The sequence below is a fragment of the Carcharhinus amblyrhynchos genome, chromosome 21, assembly GCF_965287045.1.
Source record: "Carcharhinus amblyrhynchos chromosome 21, sCarAmb.v2.hapA, whole genome shotgun sequence".
Lineage (NCBI taxonomy): Eukaryota > Metazoa > Chordata > Chondrichthyes > Carcharhiniformes > Carcharhinidae > Carcharhinus > Carcharhinus amblyrhynchos.
Genome location: NC_137344.1, coordinates 1,785,985 through 1,806,526, shown reverse-complemented (window position 1 = coordinate 1,806,526; position 20,542 = coordinate 1,785,985). Strand labels below are relative to the sequence as shown.

At 44.8% G+C, this 20,542-nt stretch overlaps 1 protein-coding gene and 1 long non-coding RNA gene across 3 annotated transcripts in view; one reads left to right on the top strand and one right to left on the bottom strand.

Moving 5' to 3' along the window:
• LOC145356525 (uncharacterized) overlaps positions 1-9,030 on the bottom strand; it is a 75,292-nt gene extending 66,262 nt beyond the window's left edge. Inside the window, exon 1 of the long non-coding RNA XR_013889161.1 lies at positions 8,967-9,030. This is a non-coding gene — a long non-coding RNA (uncharacterized LOC145356525). The remainder of the gene's footprint in view (positions 1-8,966) is intronic.
• A 794-nt stretch (positions 9,031-9,824) lies between these two features.
• On the top strand, positions 9,825-14,826 carry tob1a (transducer of ERBB2, 1a). Of its 2 annotated transcripts, none has more exons than XM_080209262.1 (2): positions 9,825-10,034; positions 12,956-14,826. In XM_080209262.1, the coding sequence occupies exon 2, from the start codon at positions 12,986-12,988 to the stop codon at positions 13,955-13,957; it is 972 nt and encodes a 323-aa protein (XP_080065388.1). In that variant the 5' UTR covers positions 9,825-10,034; positions 12,956-12,985; the 3' UTR covers positions 13,958-14,826. The 2 variants fall into 2 exon arrangements, with proteins under 2 accessions (XP_080065388.1, XP_080065387.1); XM_080209261.1 differs by having other exon boundaries at positions 12,811-14,826.
• Positions 14,827-20,542: the final 5,716 nt, after the last annotated feature.

Genomic DNA, 20,542 nt, shown 5'->3' with positions numbered 1-20,542 from the left:
CAATGATCTCCCAGCATTCACAGCTATTTGGCATGTATGTTCCAAATTCTCATTTGTGTGAGGAAATTCTTACTGATTTCATTCCTGAAAGCCCTACCTTGAATGTAATGATTCTACCCTCATGTTCTAGATACCCCTTCCAACTGTAGGAAACAGTTTCTTCTCTATCTACTCATTGGAAGGAACCCCTTTATCAATTTAAACTCTCAACCTTCTCAGCACAAGGGAATACAATCACATTTATTTACGCAACTTGTCCTCATAATTTAACCCTTTCAAACCAGTATTCTGCTGAATCCATGCTGCACCCTCTCCAAGGCCAATATATCCTCCTGAGTTACATCATTTTCTTCACCCAGAAGGGTGGTGAATGTGTTGAATTCACTACCACAGAATGTAGTCGAGGCCAAAATGTCTGATTTCAAGAAGAAATTAGATGTAGCTCTTGGGGCTAAAGGAATCAAGAGACATGGGAGGAAGGAGGGATCAGGATATTGAATTTGATGATCAGCCATGATCAAAATGAATGGCAGAGCGGGCTCGAAGAACTGAATGGTCTACTCCTGCTTCTAGTTTCTATGTTTCTAATACCCAGAACTGAACAGTTTCAAAATGGGGCCCTACCAGAATCACTCTGTCTCAGCTCCAAGTCCCTCAGTAGGCTGAAAAGATTCCAATTTATCTTTCTCCAATCTAAAATAGATGACCTCACACTTCCCCCACACTGAACTCCATGCCACTAAATTGCCATTGCTTTTCTGCCTCTGTCCTTTTGTAACTTTCTGCTCCCAACCACACAACTTATTGCACCACCTAACAGTGTCATTGCAAACGTGGATATACAATTCTCTATTCCTCCATCCAAGTCACTGTTATATGTGGTGAAAAACTAAGACTCCAGCGCATATCCTTGGAGAACATGACTTATCTTATCTGCCAATCAAGCATTTCTGATTCCTCCTTCTAACCAATTACTGACCCATGTTACAACATTCCCTCCAATTCCACAAGCTCCAGTTTAGTTAATAATTTCTTATGTGAAACCTTATTAAATGCTTGGGAAACTCCAGAGACAATGTCCTCAGACATTGCCCTATCCACCATGCCACTAATTTCTTCCATTCACCTACGCTTCGCTAATTCATTCTGACTGCCTTTCAATAGCTGATATTTATCCAGGAGCTCAGTAATTCTGTCTCTCATGATTGATTTAGGTAACCACTCTATACATTGATGTTAACTTGATAAGTCTGCACTTACTTGGCAGCCCTCTCCTCTCAAATAAAGGACTGACATTTGCAATTTTCCAATCCAATGGTATAATTTCCAAATCTACAAAGTTATGGAACGTTATGAACATCAGTTATTTCCTTGCCTATTTTTTTAAACATCCCAAAGTCCCAGACATTTGTCTTTCTTAAGGCCCATTACTTTCTCCAATATTACTTTTTATAAACTTGTATTAAATACATTATATTCATCTCCTTGACTTGACGACAAGGGGATTTTCACAATAATTTTGTTGCAGTGTTACGTAAGCCTGCTTGTGATACTAATAAATGAACTTTAAACTTGAAGGTTCCATTGAATGGCTGGTATTTTCTCCTCTTGTTTTACTTTCAAAACATATGTATTCATTTAACAAATCTTCCATTTCCTTATTATACAGTCACCTTGCCTGAACTTTTCATTAGAAATTAGATGTCCACTTGGAAAATAAAATATAATCAGTAGGTAACCTAAAATGAGAAAAGTAATAGGTTAAAGCAAATGGGACAATATTTGCTTTTACTACTCTCTCAATATATTCATAAAAATTTTTATTGTCAGCTTTGGTAGTAGAAACAGGAAGGCAGATTATTATCTGAATAGCTACAAATTAAGAGAGTGGAATGTACCATAAGATCTGGGTGTCCTTATACACCAGTCACTGAAGGTAAGCATGGAGGTTCAGCAGGCCGTGAAGATGGCAAGTGGTATGTTGGCCTTCATAATGAGACAATTAGAGTACAGGAGCAGGGATATTTTGCTGCAATTATACAGGACCTTGGTGAGGCTGCACTTGGAGTATTGTTGCAGTTTTAGTCTCCTTGTCTGAGGCAGGATGTTCTTGCTATACAGGGAGTACAGAAAATAATGATTCCTGGGACTGGTGTATGAGGAGAGATTGAGTTGACTAGGATTATATTTGCTGGTGTTTAGAAGATTGAGGGGGGATCTTATAGAAACATATAACATTCTAACAAGACTAGACAGCATAGATGCAAGAAGGACATTCTCGATGGAGGAACCAGGAGTCATAGTCTAAAGATATTGGGTAAACCTTTTAGGAGCAAAATGATAGTAACGGATAAAATTGGTCCTCTTGAAGATCAGAGTGGTCGGCTTTGTATGGAACCAAAAGAAATGGGGGAGATATCAAATGGGTTTTTTGCATCCGTATTTACTAAGGGAACTGGCATGGAGGCTATGGACTTAAGGCAAACAAGTAGGGAGGTCATGGAACCTATGCAGGTTAAAGGGGAGGAGATGCTTGCTGTCTTGAGGTAAATCAGAGTAGATAAATCCCCAAGACCGGACACAGTATTCCCTTGAACCTTGAAGGAGACTAGTGTTGAAATTGAAGGGGCCCTGGCAGATATATTTAAAATGTCGGTATCCATGGGTGAGGTGCCAGATGATTGGAAGATAGCTCATGTTCTGTTGTTTAAAAAGGCTCAAAAAATAATCTGGGAATTTATAGGCTGGTAAGTTTGACATCAGTAGTAGGTAAATTATTGGAAGGAGTACTAAGAGATAGGATCTACAAATACTTGGCTAGACAGGGACTTATTAGGGAGAGTCAATGTGGCTTTGTGTGTGGTAGGTCATATTTAACCAAGGAGGTTACCAGGAAATTGGATGAAGGGAAGGCAATGAATGTTGTCTTCATGGACTTCAGTAAGGCCTTTGACAAGGTCCCGCATGGGAGGTTAGTTAGGAAGGTTCAGTCACTAGGTATACATGGAGAGGTAGTAAATTGGATTAGACATTGGCTCAATGGAAGGAGCCAGTGAGTGGTAGTGGAGGATTGCTTCTCTGAGTGGAGGCCTGTGACTAGTGGTGTGCCACAGGGATCAGTGCTGGGTCCCATATAGATGTTGTTTGTCATCTATATCAATGATCTGGATGATAATGTGGTAAATTGGATCAGCAAATTTGCTGATGATACAAAGATTGGAGGTGTAGTGGACAGTGAGGAAGTTTTCAAAGCTTGCAGAGGGATTTGGACCAGCTAGAAAGGTGGGCTGAAAAATGGCAGATGGAGTTTAATGCAGACAAGTGTGAGGTATTGCAGTTTGGAAAGACAAACCAAGGTAGAACATACAAGGTAAATGGTAGGACACTGAAGATGTACTAGAACAGAGGGATCTGGGAATACAGATACATAATTCCCTAAAAGTGGTGTCACAGGTAGATAGGGTTGTAAAGAGTGCTTTTGGAACACTGGCCTTTATAATCAAAGTATTGAGTATAAGCATTGGAATGTTATGGTGAGGTTGTATAAGACATTGGTGAGGCCGAAGTTAGAGTATTGTGTGCAGTTTTAGTTATCTAATTACAGGAAGGATATTAATAAGGTTGAAAGAGTGCAGAGAAGGTTTACAAGGATGCTGCCAGGACTTGAGAAACTGAGTTACAGAGAAAGGTTGAATAAGTTAGGACTTTATTCCCTGGCGCGTAGAAGAATAAGGTGTGATTTGAGAGGTATATAAAATTATGATGGATACAGATAGAGTGAATACAAGCAGGCTTTTTCCACTGAGGCTAGGGGAGAAAAAAACTAGAGGACATGGGTTAAGATTGAAGGAGGAAAACTTTAAAGGGAATATTAGAGGGGGGCTTCTTCACGCAGAGACTGGTGGGAGTGTGGAATGAGCTGCCAGATGAAGTGGTAAGTGCAGGCTCACTTTTAACATTTAAGAAAAACTTGGACAGGTACATGGATGAGAGGAATGTGGAGGGATATTGTCCAGGTCCAGGGACTAGGCAGAAAAATAGTTCGACACAGCCAAGAAGGGCCAAAAGGCCTGTTTCTGTGCTGTAATGTTCTATGATTCTATGGAGTGAGATGAAGAGAAGTTTCTTCACCTGGTGAGTGGTGAGCCAATGGAATTCATTACTACAGAAAGTAGTTGAGGTCAGAACATTGTGTTTTTTTAAGGCGAGTTAGATATAGCTCTTGGGGCGATAAGGATCAAAAAATATCAAAGAACAAAGAACAGTACAGCACAGAAAACAGGGCCTTCAGCCCTCCAAGCCTGCGCCGCTCATGCTTCCACCTAGACTATTTGTTTGTATCCCTCCATTCCCAGTCTGTTCATGTGGCTATCCAGATGAGTCTTAAATGATCCCAACGTGTCCGCCTCTACCACCTTGCTTGGCAGTGCATTCCAGGCCCCAACCATCCTCTGTGTAAAATACATCCCTCTGACATCTGTGTTAAACCTCGCCCCCCTCACCTTGAACCTGTGACCCCTTGTGTTTGTTACCTCCGAACTGGGAAAAAGTTCACCCTATCTATGCCCTTCACAATTTTATACACCTCTAATAGGTTGCCCCTCATCCTCCGTCTTTCCAGGGAGAACAACCCCAGTTTACCCAATCTCTCCTCATAGCTAAGACCCTCCCTACCAGGCAACATCCTGGTAAACCTTTTCTGTACTCTCGCCAAAGCCTCCACATCCTTCTGGTAGCATGGCGACCAGAACTGGACGCAGTATTCCAAATGTGGCCGAACCAACATTCTCTATGACTGCAACATCATACGCCAACTTTTATACTCTATGCCCCATCCTATAAAGGCAAGCATGCTATATGCCTTCTTCACCACCTTCTCCACCTGCGCTGCTACCTTTAAGGTTCTGTGGACCTGCACACCTAGGTCCCTCTGTGTGTCTGTACTCCTGATGGTTCTGCCATTTATTGTATAGCTTCCCCCTACATTAATTCTACCAAAATGCATCGCATTTATGCTTCGCATTTATCTGGATTAAATTCCATCTGCCATTTCTCTGCCCAATTTTCCAGCCTTTCTATATCCTGCTGTATTCTCTGACAATGTTCATCGCTATCCGCAAGTCTGACCATCTTTGTGTCGTCCGCAAACTTACTGATCACACCCGTTACACTTCTTCCAAATCATTTATATATATCACAAACAGCAGAGGTTCCAGTACAGAGCGCTGCGGAACACAGACCTCCAGCTGGAAAAAGACCCTTCCACTGCTACCCTCTGTCTTCTATGGCCAAGCCAGTTCTCCACCCATCTAGCTAGCTCTCCTTTTATCCCGTGAGATTTAAGCTTTTGCACCAACCTGCCATAAGGGACTTTGTCAAACACTTTACTAAAATCCATATAGATGACATCCATAGCCCTTCCCTCGTCAATTGTTTTTGTCACCTCCTCAAAAAATGCAACCAAATTTGTGAGGCATGACCTCTCTCTTACAAAAGAGAGGCATCTTGAGGGGAACTGCTTGATAGAGCAGACGCAGCACGGTTTCGTTAAAGGGAAGTCATGTCTGACAAATTTACTGGAGTTCTATGAGGATGTGTCTAGGGCGGTGGATAGAGGAGAGACGGTGGATGTGGTCTTTCTTGATTTTCAGAAGGCGTTTGACAAGGTACCTCACAAGAGGTTATTGCAGAAGGTCAGGGGGCATGGAGTTGGGGGTAGGGTGTTAGCGTGGATAGAAGACTGGTTGTCAAATAGGAGGCAGAGAGTGGGGGTCAATGGATGCTATTTGGATTGGCGGATGGTGACTAGTGGAGTGCCCCAGGGGTCGGTGCTGGGGCCTCAGCTATTTACCATTTATATAGATGATCTGGAGGAGGGAACCGAGTGTAGGGTGTCGAAATTTGCTGATGACACCAAAATTGGTGGAACGGCAAATTGTGCAGAGGGTGGGGAGAGTCTACAGAAGGATCTAGATAGGCTGGGCAAATGGGCCAGGAAATGGCAAATGGAATTTAATGTTGGCAAGTGTGAGGTGGTCCACTTTGGTAGGAAGAATGGTAGGAAGGATTATTACTTACGTGGAGAAAAACTGCAGCAGGCGACGGTGCAGAGGGACCTCGGGGTCCTTGTGCATGAGTCGCAAAAACCCAGCTTGCAGGTGCAGCAGGTGGTCAGGAAGGCAGATGGGATGCTGGCCTTCATCGCGAGGGGGATTGAATATAAAAGTAGGGAGGTCTTGCTGCGGCTGTACAGGGCATTGGTGAGGCCGCAGCTGGAGTACTGTGTGCAGTTTTGGGCACCGTACTTACGCAAGGATATTTTGGCCTTGGAGGGAGTGCAGAGGAGGTTTACTAGGCTGATGCCGGAGTTGAGGGGGTTGAGCTATGAGGAGAGGCTGAATAAATTAGGCTTGTACTTGTTAGAGTTTAGAAGAATGAGGGGAGATCTCATTGAGATGTATAAGATGATGAATGGGATGGATAGGATAGAGGTGGAGAGACTCTTCCCGCTCAGAAAGGATAGTAGGACTAGGGGGCACAGCCTCAAGATAAAGGGGGGGCGGTTTAGAACGGAGTTGAGGAGGAACTTCTTCACTCAAAGGGTGGTGAATCTCTGGAATTCTCTGCCCGTTGAAGAGGTGGAGGCTACCTCGCTAAATATTTTTAAGACGTGGGTTGATGGGTTTTTGATAAGAGAGGGGATTAAGGGTTATGGGGAGAGGGCGGGAATGTGGAACTGAGCCACGACAGATCTGCCATGATCTTATTGAATGGCGGGGCAGGCTCGAAGGGCTAGTTGGCCTACTCCTGCTCCTATTTCTTATGTTCAAAACCATGCTGTCTATCGCTAATGAGCTTATTCCGTTCTACATGCGCATACATCCTATCTCTAAGAATCCTCTCCAACAATTTCCCTACCACGGACATCAAGCTCACCAGCCTTTAATTATCCGGGTTATCCTTACTACCTTTCTTAAATATCGGGAAAAGCAGGAACGGGCTATTGAGTTGGATGACCAGCTATGATCATAATGAACGGTAGAGCAGGCTCAAAGGGCCAAATGGCCTTGTCCTCCTATTTTCTATGTTTCTATGGTAAGCAGAGTTTTCTGACATGCAATTATTCCTCAATTTCCTTTTTGTACCCTTCTTTGCTTTTCATAGCTCTCACAATCTGCTGAATTTCCTCTTTTCCATTTCTGGTTCAAATTCAATGTATTCCATGGATAAGCCAATGGTCTGAAAAGTGCTACCTTTCAATTCCTGGGCTAGCCCAGTGAAAGGGGCCTACACATTGACATTTGTCATTGTTAAACAAAAAAAGTCAAATCTGTTTATGTAAACTTTATATTTAAACTTAATACTGTTTTCCAGATCTTTGGTGAGAACTTCCAGTCTCACCAAAGGCAAACCCCACAACAGGATCTTGCGGGATCAAAACACTGTAGATTTCAATCCTGTCAGCAGCCAATGCCAAGCCACCTCCACTGCTGGAAAATGTCACTCTGTGTTGTTTGTTGATTATAAAGATGCTGTTGCTGTTTAAGGTTAAATGTCTTGTCTTGTCTTTCATCCTCATTCCAAGAGTTGGTGCAATATGAACAACCTTCCATCACTGATTTCTGCTCTCCATTTCCTTCGAGTGGAATTCCTGCTCATCCCATCGAGTGGAATTTTCCATCAGCAACATTTTCCTCTTCTGCTGAAGTCAATGGATTTTGAATGGCTTGCTACATTTTCCAGCCTCACCCACAGTGTGACACTGTAATTCAGCCCTTAGAAAGGGTTATGCACTGGTTTTAAATCATATCAAATACTTGAATACTTACTATTGTTTATCAAGTTAACAGTTCATTTCTGTTCACTATGTTCATTTTATTTCTCATCCCATTGAAGTTTGCAATGCTTAAATTTAACAGCTAAATATGACTCTCCCTTTGGTCCCAAACAACGGTTAGGGTATGCACTCTGAATTAGCATAGCTGCAGAGAATGCACAGTAGCATATTGCATGGTTTGCAGGGAATGTTTTAATTAGCTCTTGAGATGTGAGCATCAATGCAAGACTAGCATTTTATTACCTACTCTAATTAACCTTAGACTGAGTGGCTTGGCCTTTTCACAGGGTAGTTAAGCATCAACCACGTTGCTTCTTCCTCTTTTGTTGTGTTGGCATCACCTCCACTAACGTTGTTTTAAAATCTGAATGAAATAGCAATAGTGACCAGGAAATGTGATGTTGATTGAGGGAGAGAGATTGACCAGGACATTGGGGAGGACTCCCCTCGTCTTCTTCCAATTGGGGATTTACATCCAATCAGGCAGATTGGACTTCGGTTTAACATCCCATCTGAAAGAGAGTACCTCCGACATTGCACAACAAACGTGAACCGTGCTTTTTGGTCTGGAATCACGTTCGACCAGGTAAAAAAAGGTAGATTTCCATACCCCCCTCCCAGAAGACATTTGTGATTACTTAGTGATGATGTGGTACTTTCATGATCATTATTAATAAGATAAGCATTTTATTGCAGATGATTAAATTAATTGGGTTTAAATTCTCATAGTTGCTATAGTGGTATCTGAACTCATATCTCTGGAATACTAACCCTGGCCCTGCGCACACTGGCAACTCACAGGAAACGTTCCCTTCAACTGCAGCAACACAGGGAGGCGAGGGGGCGGGGCAACAGGGAGACCAGCCCACTGACACTCTGCGCGCCAATGCGCAGGCGCTGGCAGCTCGGGTAACTGCGCGCTTGCGCATCAAGTGCCGCGCCCCCTCCTCTGATTGGGCAGGCGCACCACAGGCCTCTGTGACTTTCAGCAGCCCTTCAGCGGACTGGCGTTGCGGAGGCTGGATCGGGGCACCAGGCGCAGCGCATTAGCATACATTTCCATTTATAAATATACACATACATTCCCGTACTTTCTTTCTGCCTACTGTCACACCCTGACGTGACTCACCATGAGCGCGCGCGGGCGCGCGACACCGATTTGTTTTGGCGAACGACGCGCGCTCCCGCTCCTCCCCGACATCAACTGCCCTAGAAACCGGCAACCAATCAGAGCGCAGAGTGCTCCCGCAGCCCCGCCCCTACAGCCAATCAACGCAGATTGTTCCCGCAGTCCCCGTTCCTACAGCCAGTCAGAACACAGATCACTCCTGCAGCCCCGCCCCTACAGCCAATCAGAGCACAGATCGCTCCCACAACCCTAGCAGCCAATCAGAACGCAGGGTCCGCCCATTGTCCCCGCCCCCGCCGCCAGCTGCCGCCAATCAGTATGAGGCCGCTGCCAGTCCCTTATATTTTTAGTCTGGTACCGGTAACTCAGTGTCCATCCGCGATCTATGTTTACGAGTTACGATGTTTCCATCGATACTTTTTACCTGAAATTTATTATTACAACGATTTGTACCCTGTCACAAACCATCACTGAAGTGATTGCGTTTCGTGTCTTTTGCTGTTCTGTTTGATTTTTAACAAGAACGAGTTAAAACAACAGGTACTATTTTTCGAGGCCTACATTTAAAGAGCTGCGGCTGGCAGGATGGTGAGGCGCTGACGGATAGACCCCCTCAGCCAATCCGGATGAAGCATCTCGGCCCCGCCCCAGGTTTAATTAACATAGCGGGAAAGGGGGTGTGACTGCCGTCTGCCTGCTGACCAATCGAAACAGTGCAGAGCGGTGGGTTCCCGCCCACCACCCTGACGTGCATAATGATAAAGTAGTTTCGGGCATGCAGCCGGTCAGGTGGCTCCGCCCCCTCGTGCTGTGGGGCCGCGGAGGGAGCGAGGCTATAAATAGCAGTGCGCTGCGGGCCGATGGCAATGAGTTGTAAACGCTCCCGGGTGGAGGGGGATCTACCTGCGGTGGAGGAGCTGCGCTGCCCACAAGAAGAAAATTATATACTATATATAAAATTAATGTCACAACACAAAGAATATTAAAAAACAATTTAAAGGACAACAAAATAAATCGCAACGAACTTCTCCCTCACTGTCCATTTGCACCACCGCCAGGAACAGCCGAGTAAGTACTGGAACATTCTCCGCTTGGGGGGGGGGGCGATGCCGCATTCGGTCGGTTGATTCGCTGTTATTTGAAGTCGGGCTCCTGGGCAGCGGCGGTTAGAGCCCCCCCCCCCCCCCCGACCGAATACCCTCCCCATCCCCCCCCCCCCCCACCGAATACCCTCCCCATCCCCCCCCCCACCGAATACTCTCCCCATCCCCCCCCCCCACCGAATACCCTCCCCATCCCCCCCCCCACCGAATACCCTCCCCATCCCCCCCCCCCACCGAATACCCTCCCCATCCCCCCCCCCACCGAATACCCTCCCCATCCCCCCCCCCCCACCGAATACCCTCCCCATCCCCCCCCCCACCGAATACCCTCCCCATCCCCCCCCCCACCGAATACCCTCCCCATCCCCCCCCCCACCGAATACCCTCCCCATCCCCCCCCCCACCGAATACCCTCCCCATCCCCCCCCCCACCGAATACCCTCCCCATCCCCCCCCCCACCGAATACCCTCCCCATCCCCCCCCCACCGAATACCCTCCCCATCCCCCCCCCACCGAATACCCTCCCCATCCCCCCCCCCACCGAATATCCTCCCCATCCCCCCCCCACCGAATATCCTCCCCATCCCCCCCCCCACCGAATATCCTCCCCATCCCCCCCCCCCACCGAATATCCTCCCCATCCCCCCCCCCACCGAATATCCTCCCCATCCCCCCCCCCACCGAATATCCTCCCCATCCCCCCCCCCACCGAATATCCTCCCCATCCCCCCCCCCCCACCGAATACCCTCCCCATCCGCCCCCCCCCCCACCGAATACCCTCCCCATCCGCCCCCCCCCCCCACCGAATACCCTCCCCATCCGCCCCCCCCCCCCCACCGAATACCCTCCCCATCCGCCCCCCCCCCCCACCGAATACCCTCCCCATCTCTCCCCCCCCCCCCACCGAATACCCTCCCCATCTCTCCCCCCCCCCCACCGAATACCCTCCCCATCTCTCCCCCCCCCCCACCGAATACCCTCCCCATCTCTCCCCCCCCCCCCACCGAATACCCTCCCCATCTCTCCCCCCCCCCACCGAATACCCTCCCCATCTCCCCCCCCACCGAATACCCTCCCCATCTCCCCCCCCCCCCACCGACCTGCACCCTCCTTCCCTTCTGTCCCCAAATACTCCTCCATCCATAATCTCACCCCCACCCATACCCAGCTTGCCTACTGCGAAACCCACATCCTAATCTCCTCTGACCTGCTCACACCAGATCTTCCCGCCCACCATAATGTCCTAACTGAACACTCACTCTCCGACCCCCAATACCTGTTCTGGGACCACTGTTCCCTGAGTCCCCTGCCTCTCCCCCATTCTGCCCTGGGATGACCTGACCCTCACCTTTTCTCTTCAACCCTGACCACTTCCTAGTCAAGCAACTCCACTTTGGGACTCCTTCCCTAACTCTGAGTTAGTTTCTTCTCTTGCCCCATCAACTGCTCTGCCATGGCTGCCGCCGCTCCCACCCCCCCCAATAGCTTCCCAAGTGCATGCTGCCAGTATTGCATTCCCCTCTCCCCTCATCCCTTGGTGCCCTTACTGCCACACTGCCTAGGATCCCTTCACCCTCCCTCTGTGTGCCCCCCTCACTATACCAGGGCATGCTTCCCCCCCCCCCCGCACCCACCTTCTTCCCTGCTCCCACCTTCTTCCCACTGCACTCCTCCAACAGACCCTGACCCCATCCATTCACTTCTCCATGATGGACACTCCAAAAGCCTGTATGCCTAATAACCGTGAAGGAGCAGCCCTCCCTCTGGCAGGACATTATAAAGTATTTAATAAAATGCTGCATATTTGTTCTTGTATTGCCCGTATTCCAAACAATAGCACTGAAATCTTGATCACCCCTCTGGCAATTAACTGTGTCTGATTGCTGGGTGTAATCACCCTCCTGCAGCTGGAATAAAAGGCTTAGTAATTTAGCTGGCAATTTGCCTGTGGCATTTAAAGGGCTTGCATAAAGCTGGCTGGTGCCTGGTTTTAATCTGCATGGTATTTAAAGGGTGTCTCTGCCCTCCTGGTACTTGGAATCTTTTGATTTGGTATTGAAGGTGCCTATGTTTGGGCCAGCTCTGATATAGTGCTCATGTCTTTGGTGTGGCTATGGTTAATCAGGTCATTTGCATTCTGTTTGGTATTTGCAGTCAGTGACGTTCATTCATTCTGTGCACTTCACAATCATGTGTTTGACGTCAATGTGGGACCTGGTGCATAAAAGAAGCTGGGACCTTTCCAAATATAATCCCTCTCCTCTGAGCAAACGCAAACCTATTATAAATAATAAAAGAAGCCCACATTTTTTTCCCTTTGGATTTGTTGCATGGTTATTTTGAGGATGTTATTTATTCCTGAGCAATGCTGCCGATTCTGCAGATTGCTGCCCTCTGACCTATTGGTTCAGTTGCTCAATCTGTGATGTAGGCACTTGATTTATTTTGAAGGTTGTCAATTTTTTAATGGCCATTGGGCTTTAGTTTGATTTGTAATTTTGAGTTAGCGTTTTTCTAAAAGAATACTTAAGGTGCTTGGAATTGGATCCTTTTCAGATCATGTAAACTTCTTTCTTTATATAGCTTAACATTTAATGCAAGGAACTACGTAACAAGATTAAACTGCAAAGCAGGAAATATTCAAAATTGCTCTGTTATAACATGAAGATGGAAGTGACATTGAAATAATGGCATTAAAATTTTGCCGTCTTCTTACTTTTGTTTTTTCCCCCCTTCAAGGAACAAACAACATTGCTCACTTGAGGAAAACAAAAATTCCATTCTAACCAGCACTTTGTAAGAAACCTGAAGTTTCTATCTGAGGCGTCCTAAACACTGCCTTTCAGGAGTTAATATATATTTTTTCTTTTGGTTTGCAACGCAGTTTACAACTCATTCTGGTGACTGAGCAGCTATGCAGCTTGAAATCCAAGTAGCACTCAATTTTATCATCTCGTATTTGTACAATAAACTCCCGAGGCGACGAGTCAACATCTTTGGGGAGGAGTTGGAACGGCTGCTGAAGAAGAAATATGAAGGTCACTGGTATCCAGACAAGCCATACAGAGGGTCTGGGTACAGGTGCATACACATAGGGGAGGCCATCGACCCAGTCATCGAGCAAGCTGCCAAAGAAAGTGGACTGGACATGAAGGATGTTCGTGACAACCTGCCTCAGGACTTGAGTGTTTGGATAGACCCCTTTGAGGTGTCATATCAGATTGGAGAGAAGGGGCCCATCAAGGTGCTGTATGTGGATGATAACAATGACACCGGGACAGATCTGGACAAAGAAATCAAAAACAGCTTCAACCCTGAGGCCCAGGTGTTTATGCCCATTTGTGACCCAGCTGGGGGCTCATCTGTATCCAGCTCCCCATCTCCCCCATTTGGTCACTCTGCTGCCGTGAGCCCCACTTTCATGCCTCGTTCCGCCCAGCCTTTAACATTCACCACTGCCACTTTTGCTGCTACAAAGTTCGGCTCGACCAAAATGAAGAGCAGCGGCCGCAATAAGGTCGCTCGTGCATCCCCCACTAACCTTGGCTTGAACATGAATAACCTGCTGAAGCAGAAAAACATGTCATCATCCATGCACTCTCTCTATGGGCTTGGTGTGGGCAGCCAGCAGCAACAGCAGAAGACTTCAGCCCTCTCTCCCAATGCCAAGGAGTTTGTTTTCCCTGGCATCCAGGGGCAGGGTGGTACCAGTGCAATGTTCCCAGGGGAGAGTCCCCTAAACCTCAGCCCTCTCCAGTATGGTAATGCCTTCGACATGTTTGCCTATGGAGGCCTCAATGAGAAATCCTTTGTCGATGGTCTGAATTTCAGCCTCAATAACATGCAGTATTCTAACCAGCAGTTCCAACCAGTCATGGCTAATTAAAAACAGGAAGAAAATTCTATACATTATATATAAATATTAAGCCCTAATTGTAATAGTGTAAACTTAACTGAACCCAAGGGTGTTTTTTTTCCCCCCTTAATCCCCTTGAATAACTTTTTCCTTTTTTACAAATGTCTTTTGGAATGGGGGGAATAAGCTTGTAGTTTGGCGCTTGGTTATTTAAGAAGCTTCAAAGTTTTGTTTTTGCCAACCAAGCACAAAAATGATTTTATATGGACTGTGTACCTTTTTAAAAATAAAAAATAAATAAAAAAAGCAAAATAGAAAAATGTTGTGGAGATGAGACCTCCTCAAACAGTATTTACACTTGGACAGGACATGGGCTGATTTAACAATTGGCACTAATAAAAGTGGGATTTCTGGTCTTTTTGTAATTGTATAATTTAATTTAGTATGAAGTTTGTAAAATATCAGAGTATATATTGTTTCTACAACACGGTATTGCATTTATATCTTTTTACTACAGTGATCTGTGATGGCTGCAATAGCTTGCATTCTATTTTTTTTTACAAATCGTTGTAAAAAAAAATCCTTATTCAGAGGCATCAAACTACTCTTAAGATTGTGTACAGGATATTCCTTAGTGATGGTGTTTAAAGTGTAGAAATTTCAGCTTTTTTGGAAAACATGAGAGTTGTATTTTCTGTTAAGAGTTTAAAAAAAGTAAAATAAATTTTTTTTGCTATATATTATGGACAAATGTAATCGTAAATATTAATTTTGTACCTACCTTGTGCAATACTTGATAAAAACAGTATAACAAAAGTATTTTGAGTCTGTGTCTTACATGTTTAAGAGGGACTGATAGTTTATATTGATAAAGGTTTGTATTAAAATAATTCAAAAATAATGTCTTGGGGCTTCCTTTCCTCTGCTTATCGCTAATGCACCCATTTGTATATACTAATTACTGTCAGTAAAGACCTGAACACTTTTTAAAACCTTGATTGCAATATTTTTAAAATTTCCTGAATTCTTCACCATTCCCAAAATTGCATTCTGATTTTTAAAATGTAGATCTATAAATTCAATTGCCCAAAATAAACTGGAGCAGAGGATCTGTGCTTTATTGATCTGTTTGCCCTTTTTAATACAAAAACAAGCTGATAGTATTTTCATTTAGAGGGTTCTGTGATCTAATCAAGATGTCTAAAGTGACTGCAGCTTTGAGAAGGTCGATACAGAAACTATTTAATTGGTTGGGATGACTTGTTCAGGAGTGAAACGGTGCTTACTCCTCAGGCTGCTCAAAATCTGGAACTTTTCCCTAGAAAGCTGTGGATGTTAAGGTGCAGTTAAAATTTTATTGCTAGATTTCTTTTGTGTTACAATAGCCAGGGAAATAAGTAAAGGTGAGTAAATAGAGTTGAGGTACGGATGAGCTTTGATCTAACTGAGTGAACAGGCTCAAGTTGCTGAATTGCCTCTTGTTTCTAAGCTTTCTGTAACTAGCATTGCACCTTTTTTGTAATGTCCAGTCTGGTGCGTGTGTGTAGATGGATGCTCTGCCAATTGTTCCATTTCTTATACTTAAGGTACAACATTTTTTCTCTGCAATTGGTATGTGAACTGTAGTGGATGGACATTTCTCAAGTGACATTAACCTATGAATATTTGAAAGTAAAACTCAACTCTCTTGTAGTGGTGATTATGTTGCATGGTGACACTTGATGCGCCTTACTTTACTTGAGGAAAGCTCCTCTCCTGAAAACTTTTTTAGTTGAAGCAAATCCTGCTTTTTCTGATTGCATTGGCATATTCGGTGGAATGAGAAGAAGAAGCTGCACTAACAACTTCAGCTTGAGCACCATTCCCTTACCAATGTGGATCTGTGTGAGAGCATGGACAAACAGTGATGGGTGGTAGACTGCAACTGAGGGTGACATTGCAGCCTAACCTGGCACCCCATGTTCACTGGATTGTGATTTGGGCAGGAGGAACCCAGCAGCTGTTGGATCAGTGTTTGTCCTCAGCACTTGCTCAAGGCCGGAACCACAGATAAACACAAAGATGTGCTAATCAATTGGGCATGGGACTATTTTAGCAAAAAAGGTGACTGAGCCATAGTTCTATGTAAGATAGCTTTTAAACCTTTTTATGTTGCTTTTCATAAAAATTTACATCTAGAACCACATTACAATCATAAAATTATTCTGGCAGAATAATCAGCTTATCTGTGCAGGCTTTGAAAGCAATTCACCACCTTTTAAGAGTAATGGTGCCCACATATGCAATAAATATGGTAATATTAGATTTTGGCTCTTGTTCTGACAGTTTAATTAACAATGTGGGCGTGGGGGGGTGTAGATTAAACTTGGGTGATTTCGTTCCAAAGGGCCTATTGTGCTTTCTTAAAAACAAAGTATACTGCAGCCTTTTCCCTTGGCAGATTAAAACTTGCTTACATATTGTGTGCTTCTTTGGGCCTGATCATAAAATTGTGACAGCAAGAAGGCCATTTGGCCCATTGTGTCCATGCTGACATCCCCTAAGGAGCATTTCACATACCACAGCCCTACAAATTGTTCTTCTCCCAGATATTTGGAAAATGTGTAAAAAGCTACATCACACAAGCAGGCCACTGTGCCCATGTTTGTGCCAGCTGAAAAATGGACCCCCCACCCCCCAGTCTAATCTCATTTTCAAGCACTTGGTCCATAACCCTGGACTTTAGGTACCTATTCAGGCCCGTTTTAAATCAGTTTGGAGTTTCTGCCTCTATTATTTCAGGCAGCAAGTTCCAGGCCCCCACAACTCAAAACATTTTTCGTCATCTTCTCTAAGCATTTGACCAACCACTTGGTAGCTAAGCTCCCTATCCATTGAACACAGTTAAAGGAAATCATTCCTTCCTATCCACTCTATCCAAAACCTCGTACAAATTGCCTCTCCTGCTCCAAGTAGAACAACTACTCCTAAGAGAACCCTTGGGCCAAGTGACCATAATATGGTAGAATTCCTTGTCAAGGTGGATAATGATGTAGTTGATTCTCAGACCAGGGTTCTGAATCTCAGTAAAGATAACTGTAATGGTATGAAGCGTAAATTGGCCATGATAGACTGGGAAACATTACAGAAAGGAAATACAGTGGACAGGCAATGACAAGCATTTAAAGAACAATGGGTGAACTCCAGAAGTTTATTTGTGTTTGGTGTAAGAGTGGTAAGGGAATTGTGGCCAAATCATGGCTTACAAGGGAAATTGGAGATAGTATCAGATTCAAGGAAGAAGCATATAAGTTTGCAATAAAGAAGCAATAAGCCTAGGGATTGGGAGCTGTTCAAAATTCAGCAAAGAATCAAGAGATTGGTTAAGAAGGGAAAAGTAGACTATGAAAGTCGGCTAGTGGGGAACATAAAAAAACTGCCTGTAAAAGTTTCTGTAGGTATGTGAGGAGAAAAAGGTTGACAATGAATGTAGGCCCCTTACAGTTAGAAATGGGAGAATTTACAACGGGGAAGAAAGAAATGGCTGAGGAATTAAATTTGTACTTTATTCATGTCTTCACAAAGGAAGACATGAATAATGTCCTGGAAGTGCTGAGAGAAACGAGCTTTAATGAGGAGATGAAGGAAATCAGCATTAGTAGAGAAATGATTTTTGGGGGGGATAAATCTCCAGGTCCTGATCATCTTCACCACAGACTACTTGGGGAAGGGGCCCTGGAAATAATAGATCCATTGGTGGTTATTTTCCAAAATTCTTTGGACTCTGAAATAGTTCCTACAGCTTGGACGATAGCTAAGTAAGCGTGCAATTCAAATTGGGGTGGTGGGGGTGTTGGTGGAGAGAGAAAATGGGGAACTATAGACTAGTGAGCCTAATGTAGGTTACTGGGGAAATCACTAAGAGCCTATTATCAAGGGTTTCATAACTCAGCATTTGGAAGGCAGTGGTATAATGAGACAAAGTTGGCATGGATTGATAAAAGGAAAATCATGCTTGATTAATGGAATTTTTTGAGGATGTAACTAGTGTTGACTTAGCAGAACTAGTAAGATGTGGTTTATTTAGAAGGCTATTGACAAGGTCTCATAACAAATTATATAAAGTTAAAGCATATGGGATTGCAGGTAATGTCTTGAGATGGATAGAATGCTGGTTTGCAGATAGGAAGCAGAATTGGTATAAATGGGTCTTTTTCTGATTGGCAGACGGTGACTAGTGGCGTTCCGCAGGGATCTAAGAACATAAGAAATAGGAGCAGGAGTAGGCCATCTAGCCTCTCGAGTCTGCCCCGCCATTCAATAAGATCATGGCTGATTTGAAGCAGATCAGTTCCACTTTCCCGCTTTCTCCCCATAACCCTTAATTCCCTTGTCTATCAGAAATCTATCTACCCGTGACTTAAATGTATTTAGCGAAGTAGCCTCCACACTTCAACAGGCAAAGAATTCCAGCGATTGACCACCCTTTGAATGAAGAAGTTCGTCCTCAACTCTGATCTAAACTGTCCCCCCCTTGAGGCTGTGCCCTCTAGTCCTGCTATCCTTTCTAAGCAGGAAGAATCTCTCTACCTCTACCCTATCCACCCCCTTCATTATCTCATATGTCTCTATAAGATCCCCCCTCATCCTTCTAAACTCCCAACGAGTACAGACCCAGTCTATTTAGTCTCTCTTCATAGGCCAACCCCCTCATCTCCGATATCAGCCTAGTGAACCTCCTCTGCACTCCCTCCAAGGCCAATATATCCTTCTGCAAGTGTGGTGACCAAAACTGCACACAGTACTCCAGCTGCAGCCTCACCAGTACCCTATATAGTTGCAGCAACACCTCCCTACTTTTATATTCTATCCCCCTCGCTATAAAGGCCAACATTCCATTCACCTTCTTGACCACCTGCTGCACCTGCAGACTGGGTTTTTGCAATTCGTGCACAAGGACCCCCAGGTCCCTCTGCACCGTAGCATGCTGCAGCTTTTGGCCTTTTAAATAATAATCCCTCCTAATATTATTCCTGTCAAGGTGGATAACCTCACACTTGCTAACATTATACTCCATCTGCCAGGTCCTCGCCCACTTGCTCAGCCTATTCAGATCTCTGCAGACTTTCCACACCCTCCACGCAATTTGCTTTTCCACTCATCTTTGTGCCATCAGCAAATTTCGTCACCCTATACTCAGCCCCCTCCTCCAGATCATCTATATAAATGGTAAATAGTTGAGGCCCCAGCACCGATCCCTGTGGCACTCCACTAGTCACCAACCACCAACCAGAATAGCACCCATTGATACCAACTCTCTGCTTCCTGTTAGCCAATCCTCTATCCACGCTAACACCTTACCCCCAACTCCGTGCACCCTAACCTTCTGTAGCAACCTTTTGTGAGGCACCTTATCAAACGCCTTCTGAAAATCTAAAAACACCATATCCACCGGTTCCCCTGTCTACCGCACTAGTCACGTCCTCATAGAAATCCAACAAATTTGTCAAACACGACTTCCCCTTAACGAATCCATGCTGCGTCTGCTCGATCAAACTGTTCTTTTCTAGGTGCCTTGCTATTTCTTCTTTGACGGATTCTAGCATTTTTCCAACTACAGATGTTAAGCTAACTGGCGTATAATTCCCTGCCTTTTGTCTGCTACCTTTTTTAAACAACGGCGTAACATTAGCCGTTTTCCAATCTTCTGGCACTTTTCCAGAGTCCAGTGAATTTTGATAAATAATTACTAAGGCATCCACTATCACCTCTGCCATTTCTTTCAGAACTCTGGGATGCATTCCATCTGGTCCTGGGGACTTGTCCACCTTCAGTCCCATTAGTCTATCAAGCACTACCTTTATAGTGACAGTAATTGCATTCAGGCCTTCAACTCCTATCATCCTTCTATCTTTAATATCCGGCAAATTATTCGTGTCCTCCTCCGTGAAGACCGAGGCAAAAAACTTATTTAAAGCCTCAGCCATTTCCTCCTCATCTACCGCTAAATCCCCCCTCTCTTCCTCCAAAGGTCCAATATTCACTCTAGCCAGCCTCCTCCTCTTTATATATTTGTAAAAACTTTTACTTTTTTTTATATTTAGTGCTAGTTTAGCTTCATACTCTAGTTAGGACCCCAACTGTTCACATTATATATTGAATGTATTACTAATTTGCTGATGATACCAAGTTGGATGGGAGGGTGAGCTGAGAGGAGGATGTAGAAATGCTTCAGTGTGATTGGGACAGGTTGTGTGTGTGGGCATCTGCATAGCAGATGCAATATAATGTGGATAAATGAGGTTGATCTTTGGTAGCAAAAATAGGAAGACATTACTTGAATGGGTATAAATTGAGAAAGGTGGATACTCAACAAGACTTTCGTGTCTTCATGCATCAGTTGGTGAAAGTAAGCAGGTGGGGTAGGCAGTAAAGAAGGCAAGTGGTTTGTTGGCCTTCATGGTGAGGATTTGAGGACGGATATTTTGCTACAATTGTACAGGGCATTGGTGAGGCCACACCTGGAGTATTGTCTGCAGTTTTGATGCCTTATCTGAGGAAGGATGCCCTTTCTATACAGGGAGCACAGCGAAGGTTTACCAGGCTGATTCCTGGGATGGCAGGTCTGTGAAATGA

Excerpts from the sequence above, each read along its gene's own strand:
- tob1a (XM_080209262.1), top strand. The coding sequence starts at position 12,986 with ATGCAGCTTGAAATCCAAGTAGCACTCAATTTTATCATCTCGTATTTG.